The sequence below is a fragment of the Teleopsis dalmanni genome, chromosome X (genome assembly GCF_002237135.1).
Source record: "Teleopsis dalmanni isolate 2A chromosome X, ASM223713v2, whole genome shotgun sequence".
Classification (NCBI taxonomy): Eukaryota; Metazoa; Arthropoda; class Insecta; order Diptera; family Diopsidae; genus Teleopsis; species Teleopsis dalmanni.
Window position 1 is genome coordinate 33254920 of NC_051848.1, and position 10290 is coordinate 33265209.

General features: G+C 36.3%; 1 protein-coding gene across 1 annotated transcript; it reads left to right on the top strand.

Moving 5' to 3' along the window:
- Positions 1-2971: 2971 nt before the first annotated feature.
- On the top strand, positions 2972-8715 carry LOC119688294. Its single transcript, XM_038102973.1, has 4 exons — positions 2972-3311; positions 3402-4664; positions 4740-8133; positions 8703-8715. The coding sequence occupies exons 1-4, from the start codon at positions 2972-2974 to the stop codon at positions 8713-8715; spliced, it is 5010 nt and encodes a 1669-aa protein (XP_037958901.1).
- Positions 8716-10290: the final 1575 nt, after the last annotated feature.

A 10290-nucleotide genomic window follows, 5' to 3' on the forward strand; every position in this document is an offset into this window, starting at 1 on the left:
AAAGCCGGGCAATTATAGAGTAAATGTATTATGGTATGTTTTTGCTGTGAGTTTCTAAAACTACTGCAGTGCGAATTATGCAGTTTCTCTGCGTGGGTTCCTATACACCAATGACCACAAAGAACTGCAGTAAACCTTGCAGTGTTTACGCGGTCTTTTTTGATGAGTTCCGAGAAGGGATTTAATATTTAAATCAGATTTGTTATTTGATTGTATAAATAAATATAGTATAAAGTTAATATTTTTTTATGCATTAATATTCTCCCACTTTTTGAGCACCCCTCGTATAATAAATTTAATATTTTTCAAATCAATAAACTTTTCCAAAATTTATTATAAATCGAAATCGCACTCACACAGAAGTGTGTCTAATGACCAGGCACTTGGCTTTTTTAAAATAAATATTTTTCATGGAACAATCCGGTATACAAATAGCGAGACTAAAGGGTTATTTTGAGTGACTTCCGAGTGGTTGGCTTGGAAGTTTATTATGTTAGAAGTATAAATAAGGAAGCAATTTTAAAGAAATTTATAAGCTGCACTTCGATTATTACTTAAGATCTCTCAAGTACGTAAATTGGCACTACAAACTAAGTTCCATTAGATGTAAGTGCCTCTTCAATTCTATTTATAACTACAAATTTCATATTGAGATTCCTGATGCTCTGCCAATTGTATTTAACTTTCAAAACAAAGAAATTAAATTAAATTAAATTAAATTTTATATTTCATATTTTTGTTAGCAAGGATCCTTGGCGCTCAAGGATTATACGCAATAAAATAACCACAAAATCAAAATACACTGCAAAATTATTGAAAAGGAGAAGTGAATGAATAAATGAAACAATAAATAAATGAATTCAGTTGCGGTTTCCATAAAATATTCCAATTTTTTGCTGTTAAAGAGATTTTTGAAGCGTTTTTGATTTTTCTAATTTCGTGTCAATCAACAAATTTCACATAAATAAATCATAAGTTACAGAGGAAAATAAACAAAACAACAATAATAAATCAAATAAAAAAAAATATTGGAGAAAACGAATACTAATGCCAAAAACAAAAATACCTAGCAATTCACAATCCTTTTTGAATTTTAAATGAAAGGATTGCAAACAAAAGGAAGACATTGTGAAGTTGAAATCAAATAGTTGAAGGAGCCGCAAAGATGCTGCAAATTTGAAAATGAAGCTACAGAATTCTGTGCTACTTTATATTGTTCCCATTCCCGAAATACATACATACTACTTTACAAATTCACAACATTCAATACAAGACGAATACTCATACCAGTTCCAAGATAATTTCAAACATTTATTTCACGTATAAAAACACAGACACTAATTAGGATGATTCGGATTAAGCAAATTTAAATTAAATATTTAAATAAACTATTAATACTGTTAGAGCGGTTAAAGTCAAATTGTTAATATTGTAGGATTCTGTAGAATTATTATAATTGATGTGTTATATGATTTATATATTATATTTTATTATATTTTAATCTATTTTAAATCATATATTGTATAATTAAATTATTATAATTAATATATTATATAATTCATATATAATATTTTATATGGTTAATATATATGGTTAATTAATTTATCTAACTAACCCTGTATAAGATGTAATCAAACCAACGGTTCTAAGTCTTGTTTTTATTGCCTTTTGTTTTTGCGCTCGAGATGAGCAATTTTTTTGTTATATTTTTTGGGCTGCAAGTAAACTCCGTTGGTTTGATTCTGTCTCTTGTTTTTCGATCGCGAACGTGTCAACACACGGGTACACATAAAAAAGTGATTAAACAATCAATAACCGAAATTGTATAAATTCAATTGTATAAATTAAATGAAATCAAAACCCAATTATAAAAACGTTTATAATTTACATTGTGTTAAAGAAATTGAAATAAAGATCATAAAACCCAATTATAAAAACGCTTATAATTTACATTGGCGACCGTGACAGGACTTTTTGCAATTTTAATAGTGGTTATTAATCTCCAATTTGTTAAAAAATCTAAATATTACCCACGTGTGGTAATCATTTTTTCTTATTAAGTTTGTAATCATTAGTGTACGCGTGTGTGCATTTCTTCCACACGGCTATTCTGTGGACTGTCGAACGTATATACTATTGTGCAATTGGTGGTTCTCGGTTTAGGTCCGCTAACCTCAAATCAGAACCTCGTGTCCGCATCAAGGTCGTGCTCGACATTTAAAATAACAACAACAAGCTATCTTTACTTGTTGATTGTACATACTTTCGCTTTTATTGTTTTTGGATAATTGTAACCATTAATGTGCGCGTGTGAATACTTTTTCTAACCAGCTATATAGCTAACGTGTACTAACCATTATAATATATCGTACATCTATATATATATTACATATGTACTATCGTACGTATATACTCTTGTGCAATTGGTGGTTCTCGGTTTAGGTCCGCTAACCTCAAAATAGAATCTCGTGTCCGCATCAAGGTCGTGCTCGACAGTTAAAATAACAACAACAAGCTATCTTTACTTGTTGATTGTACATACTTTCGCTTTTATTGTTTGTGGTTAATTTGTAACCATAATGTGCTCGTGTGAGTATTGCTCCTAAACGGTTATATATCTAAAGTGTGCTAACTTTAATAATATCGTACATCTGTACATATATACTATATACTATCGTACGTGTGTACTATTGTGCATTCTATGGTTTTCGGCTTAGGTTCTGCTAAGCGCCAAATAGAACCTCGTGTCCGCATCAAGGTCACGCTGAACAATTACAACAACAACAACAAGTTAACTTGTTGATTACTGGTTAATATTTGCTTCCAATCAGTAAGTGGGCGGATTCGTCAACGTCGCGTCTGACAACAACCACCGTAAGAGCAGTTCAATTTCGGAAAGTTCGCTGCTGCTATTGTGACTTTTCGACTTCGTCAAATCCCTTGTTGTTCTCAAGTATCTACAACTGTTTCAATGGCAACGGCAGAGCCAACCACTACGGCAGAACTGTCAGAACTAAAACAACAGCGAGCCTCGACGAAAGCGAGTATTTCAAGAATCAAGGCGTTCGTCAAAGGAAAGAGTAATTCGCTCTCACAACCAGAACTGAAATGTCGACTAGGTATTTTAGAATCATATTTTAAACAAATCTTAGCTTTTCAGACGTTGATCGAGAAATTAGATGCAACTGACTCAGCTAGAGATGAATTAGAAGACCTATACGTTTCCACCAAAATATTAATCATGTCTCAACTGCAGGAAGAGGCCCACAATGCATCAGTGCTAGACGTAACAGCAATGATGCCCACCTCAAGTAAAAAATTACCACTGTTAAAATTACCTACATTCAGTGGTAAGTACTCGGATTATAACAATTTTATTAATTCGTTTCTCCAAATCATAGATCGCGAAATATACCTCACAAATATTGAAAAATTTAATCACTTACTGAATTGCCTTACTGGTCAAGCTCTAGAGACAGTACAGGCATTTCCTATTTCGAATGAAAACTATCCAAAGGCTCTGGAGAGGCTTAAATCGCGCTATGACAATAATAGCCTAATCTTCGCCGAAAATATCGCGACACTATTTGATCTACCAGCAGTATCGGGTCAGTCAAGCCAACAACTTCGTAGTCTGGTAAACAATGCATCCGCTTTGTATGGTTCACTCTGTTCGCTAGGTACAGAGAAACAAATATGTGAGGCTCTACTTATCTCGCTAATCATGCAAAAAACGGACGCAATTACACGTAGGAAATGGAATGAATCGCGTAACTTTGACACATTACCCAGTTGGGAAGATTGCTCAAAATTGTTGGATAGACATTGCCAGTTTCTCGAATCACTTGACAGTGGAAACGGCAATCAGTCATCATCACAACGTAAACCTAATAGTCTTAACTCCAAGACTAACAGACGCTCAAAACAATACGCATTTGTTGCATCTACATCTAGCAATTCTTGCTCATTTTGTTCTAGCAATGAACACCTAATACAGAATTGTCATCGTTTTAAGGCACTGGAGGTGGTTCAAAGGTTTGAAAAGGTGAAGAGCCTAAAACTCTGCATAAACTGCTTATCGCCACGCCATCATGTGGTTAATTGTACATCAACGTTTAAATGTAAGGTTTGCGCAAAGCCACATCACACTCTCTTGCATCATTCGCAATTGCCAACGAATATTAAGAGCGCGGGATCATCACGACGCACAGAACACGCTGCTATGCCCAACGACAACGTTGCCAGCCATTCCCATCTTAATATGTCATCGGCCGAGCAAATAATTCTTGCCACTGCATTGGTTTTAGTGAAGGATTCATCGGGAAGTTATCAAGTGGGTAGAGCCTTACTTGATTCATGCTCTCAGGTCAACTTCATAACGGAGGAGTTTTCAAAGAAGCTTAGTTTAGCAAAACATAAACATCGGTTGCATGTTTCCAGTATTGGTAGTTCGTTGACCAACATTAAGTATCAGACGTTCACATCAATCAAATCTCGTCATTCAAATTTTGAACTTGCTTTAAACTTTGGTATTACGAATCACATCGCATATCAACCAAGTTCTGAAATCGATATATCGTCGTGGAAGGTTCCACCAAATACACCTCTCGCCGATGAGCAATTCTTTAAATCCAAGCGCGTTGATCTTTTGCTTGGAGCTGAAAGTTTCTTTGATATTTTGTCTGTCGGTCAAATCAAACTAGGTGAAAATCTTCCAGTACTTCAAAAAACACTATTAGGATGGATTGTATCTGGCAAGTACAAGGGTCAGCCATTTGCATCACCAGCAGCAAAATGCCTATTATCAGTTGAAGATACAGTCTCCGATCAATTAGAAATGATGTGGAAGATAGAGGAAGTGCAATCGGCTTCAAAGTCATGGTCACCAGCACATGTTGCGTGTGAGTCATTATATCGTGAAACGGTTCACCAAAATGCGATGGGAAGAATTGTCGTTCGGTTACCATTCAAAGATTCACCAGATTGTCTTGGTTTGACACACAATATCGCCCTGCGCCGTTTTTATTCTGTAGAACGGCGATTGTCATCTAATCGTGCACTGAAGCAAGACTATCAAGAATTCATGAAACAATATCGAGAGCTCGGACACATGACGCGTGTTGAGACTCCGAAAACCAACGAACCTCATTATTATATCCCTCATCATTGTGTTTTAAAACCGTCGAGCACTTCGACCAAGCTGAGGGTGGTTTTTGATGCGTCATGTCCAACAACTTCGCAACGTTCATTAAATGATATTCTACTGGTCGGCCCGACAATTCAGTCGGAGTTATATTTGTTGCTACTTCAATTTCGTTTGCACCGATATGCCTTGACGGCTGACATTGTTAAGATGTACCGACAGATACTGATAGATGAACCAGATCGAAAATTCCAATATATTTTTTGGCGAGATACGGAGTCCGATCCTGTTAGTACTTACGAGTTGAATACAGTCACTTATGGTACTGCATCAGCACCTTTCCTAGCAACCAGGAGTTTGCAGTATTTGGCGGACAAATTTGAAACACAATACCCAATAGGCGCTGCACTCATTAAATCAGCGTTCTTTGTCGACGACTTCTTAGGTGGAGCAGATTCCATTGATCAACTCACCAATATCAGACATCAGTTAACGGCCATTCTACAGAAGGGTTGCTTCGATCTTGACAAATGGCATTCAAACCATCATGACTTCATCAGCGATACTACAACAAAGAGTTTGAATCTTGATACAGATACAGTCACCAGCGCTCTAGGCATCAAGTGGCACCAAATGCAAGATGTTTTCCTATTTTCGTTTAATGCACAACCAGGTCATATTGTAACAAAACGCACCATCTTATCCCTTGCGTCTTCATTATTCGACCCGCTTGGATTACTAGCACCGATCATACTCGTAGCCAAAATTATGATGCAAGAATTGTGGCTTTTGCGTGTGGACTGGGACGAGTCAGTCCCTCAAAATCTTCACTCAGCTTGGAAAACATTTATTCAAGATCTTACAACGCTTTCATCGGTTAAGGTGCCGAGGTACTGCCTATCCATAAACTATCAACAGGTTGATGTACACGGTTTCTGTGACGCTTCAATACGCGCATATGGTTGCTGTATATTTCTCCGATCACAAAACACATCAGGTAAGGTGACGGTCAGGCTATTCACTGCAAAATCCCGTGTGGCACCTATAAAGCGGAAGTCGCTACCTAAACTAGAACTCTGTGGTGCCTTACTTCTTGCCAAACTGTATCAGAAGGTCCAACCAATATTTGCGCAATTTAAGGGTGAAACGTTTTTTTGGACTGATTCACAGATTGTATTACATTGGTTGAAGCAGCACTCATCAACCCTGTCTGCATTCGTTGGCAATCGAGTAGCGGAAATTCAAGATATTACCGCAAATGGGCAATGGAGACACGTTCCTACCCAATCCAACCCGGCAGATGTTGTGTCGCGCGGCTGTAACATCCGCCAATTATCAGAGTCTTGTTGGTTTACGGGGCCGGAATTTTTGTTACTCGCTGATAAATACTGGCCGCATTTGAAATGTCACAACCTGGATATGGAAGAAGTCAATAAAGAGACGCGAAAGGTTGTATTCGTTAACACAAATGAAGACAACTACGTATTACAGGTATTGTCAAGATATAGTTCATACACTAAGATGCTACGAGTAATAGCGCAGGTACAGCGTTTTTATCATGTAACCAAGAATAAATTGAAGAACGGAGAATGTACCCTCCAACCTATTCAGCTACAAAAGACATTGCACTGTATTATTTGGGTCATCCAACAGCAATTCTTCGAAATTGATATACAACGCCTACAACGAGGGAACCCAGCCGAAGGTACATTAAAGCATCTAAATCCCTTCCTGGACAATGTATTCGGTTATCAATTACTAAAGGTGGGAGGTCGCCTCGAGCTGAGTGACATCTCAGTAGGCCAACGTCACCCTATTTTGTTGCCGAAGGGCTGTTATTTTGTGGAACTTTATGTTCGGCATATACACTTGTGCAACTATCATGCAGGCGCAAAAGCACTAATTGCCCTTACTCGACTAAACTTCTGGATAATTAATATTCGAGAAATTGCATGCCGAGTCGTGCACTCGTGTATTCACTGCGTGCGTTATAAACCCAAACTACTTAATCAAATGATGGGTAATCTCCCAATCGAACGCCTCACTCCAAGCCGTCCATTCGCGCGTACTGCGGTAGATTTTTGCGGTCCGATATTAACGTATCTCCGAATTCGGGGACGGGTTCCATATAAGACCTATATAGCCGTGTTCGTTTGTTTGTCTACAAAGGCAGCTCATCTAGAAGCCGTGTCAGACTTATCTACGGAGGCATTTATTGCAGCACTGAAAAGGTTAATCGGTAGACGAGGGTTACCATCAGACATCTATTGCGACAACGCCACGAACTTCGTTGGGGCTAACAATAAACTAGCAGAGTTAAAAAGAATGTTTTTCGAGAAGTCTAATCAAGTGATGCTGCAGACCTTTTGCAGCAACCAATTCATAAATTTCAATTTTATACCGCCCCGAGCACCTCACTTTGGAGGTCTATGGGAAGCGGCTGTAAAAAGCGCGAAAGGCCATCTGTATCGAACACTATCAAATACTCGATTCACCTTTGAGGAGCTTGGAACAGCACTGATTGAAATCGAAGCTATCTTAAATTCGCGACCAATCACACCTCATTCTTGTGACCCGAGCGATTATGAAGCGCTAACGCCAGCACATTTTCTTATCGGTGGGCCGCTCAAAACTTTATCTGAACCAAGTCCTCAGTATGAAGCTGCTTCATTAATTGATAAATGGTCTCGTATAACCGCAGTCAAACATCACTTCTGGCGCAGATGGTCTAGAGACTATCTGAATGAGCTGCAGATACGCACCAAATGGACAGAAGAACAATCTAACATCACCGAGGGGGCTCTGGTTTTAATCCATGAAGACAATATGCCTCCACAACGCTGGTTGATGGGCCGAATCGTGCATTGCATCAGGGGTCCAGATAATTTGGTTCGTGTTGTTGATGTGCAAACCCCAAAAGGAGTAATACGGCGTCCAATCCACAAACTCGCACTATTACCAATTGAAAATCCTTTCAAGGGGGGCGGGATGTTAGAGCGGTTAAAGTCAAATTGTTAATATTGTAGGATTCTGTAGAATTATTAATTGAAGTGTTATATGATTTATATATTATAATTTATTATATTTTAATCTATTGTAAATCATATTGTATAATTAAATTATTATAATTAATATATTATATAATTCATATATATATATAATATTTTATATGGTTAATATATGGTTAATTAATTTACCTAACTAACCCTGTATAAGATGTAATCAAACCAACGGTTCTAAGTCTTGTTTTATTGCCTTTTGTTTTTTGCGCTCGAGATGAGCAAATTTTATTGTTATATTTTTTGGCTGCAAGTAAACTCCGTTGGTTTGATTCTCTCTCTTGTTTTTCGATCGCGAACGTGTCAACACACGGGTACACATAAAAAAGTGATTAAACAATCAATAACCGAAATTGTATAAATTCAATTGTATAAATTAAATGAAATCAAAACCCAATTATAAAAACGTTTATAATTTACATTGTGTTAAAGAAATTGAAATAAAGATCATAAAACCCAATTATAAAAACGCTTATAATTTACAAATACATTTTTATTAGAGGTGAGATTTAGAGATATTAGAGATATAGAGATATTAGAGACAGTTCCAAGATAATTTCAAACATTTATTTCACATATAAAAACACAGACACTAATTAGGATGATTCGGATTAAGCAAATTTAAATTAAATATTTAAATAAACTATTAATACCTTTTTTATTAGAGGTAATATTTAGAGATATTACTAGAAAATTAGCATATATACAATATAATCTTTAACCATAGTTTAAAATTTTATACAAGTACTCAATACATATGCCACTCTTATAAATCAGTGGTTCCCAACCGGTCGTCCACGGAACACAGGTGGTCCACGAAATGCTTAAAAATGGTCCGTGAATCAAATTTACCAGATTTGGAAACATAACTTGTAGTTTGTCCACTAAAACCTCTCTTATTAGAAAATAAGCACAAAAAAATTCCAAGTAATTATATATCTATTTCATACCCCATATAATATATCCATGTACTACAATATACATTATACCAGAGATGCATAAAACATAATGAAATAATCAAACAGTTTATTCTTCTTAAGCTTTGTGATCCTTAATAAAAAAAAATATCATAGTGATCTTTGGTCAAAAAAAATTTGTGAACTACTGTTATAAATTGTTCATAGTACGACTTAAATAACCAACGATTGCTTTCCAAAAAAAACCTATTCAATAACCTTTTTAAATCGTACTCCCTTCCTGTCGATTGAAAAACGATCCACCGATCCACCAACGTTTTATTCTATTGTCTATTGCAGAGTACAGCATACTTTAGCATCCCCTATGCGTAAGTTGAAGTTATTGAACTTGATCGGTTTTTTTTTTGAAATCTTTTAGATATCTTAATTGCTGTGATATGATGTGACGGTAGATAATTTCGTCTTTAAATAGCCTTTTCTTTCATTTACCATATTCTTAGTTCCAAAATCTATCCTAAAGTAATTCTATTGTAGATGTCAAGCTGGTTGGCTACATATATGAACTTAGAATCTATAGTTTGCACGCTCTATATACAGGATTAGGTGATTGAAACAAAACACAGGTATATCTGTCAACTAAGTAAACTATCATAAGTATTTGCATCTAATTTTTATAGAACAAAAGTTATTCAAAATGGAGTTTAAATGTAATAGTGTGATTACATTATATTTGGTTGGAAAATCAAAATCATAACCACCTAATTTTCGTGAGCTCAAACACCTCAAACTTAATAAAATGTTTCTGTATTGTATCATAAGTCATTATAATAGCACAGACAGCGTCACTAAAGCTATGGTGGAAAGTGACGGCTCGACTTGAACGGAACCTACGTCGCAGTGGTGATCAAATGACAAAAGAATTGAAAATATCCCAGCGAAGCATCCGACGTATATTCCAAAATGAGCTGAGCTCGACTTGAACGAAACCCACGTCGCAGTGGTGATCAAATGACAAAAGAATTGAAAATATCCCAGCGAAGCATCCGACGTATATTCCAAAATGAGCTGAGCTCGACTTGAACGAAACCCACGTCGCAGTGGTGATCAAATGACAAAAGAATTGAAAATATCCCAGCGAAGCATCCGACGTATATTCCAAAATGAGCTGAGC

Excerpts from the sequence above, each read along its gene's own strand:
- LOC119688294 (XM_038102973.1), top strand. The coding sequence starts at position 2,972 with ATGGCAACGGCAGAGCCAACCACTACGGCAGAACTGTCAGAACTAAAA. Across the intron at positions 3,312-3,401 it reads AGCAATGATGCCCACCTCAA|ATCGCGAAATATACCTCACA; the intron begins GTAAAAAATTAC and ends TCCAAATCATAG. Across the intron at positions 4,665-4,739 it reads TCTTTTGCTTGGAGCTGAAA|GATGGATTGTATCTGGCAAG; the intron begins GTTTCTTTGATA and ends AAACACTATTAG.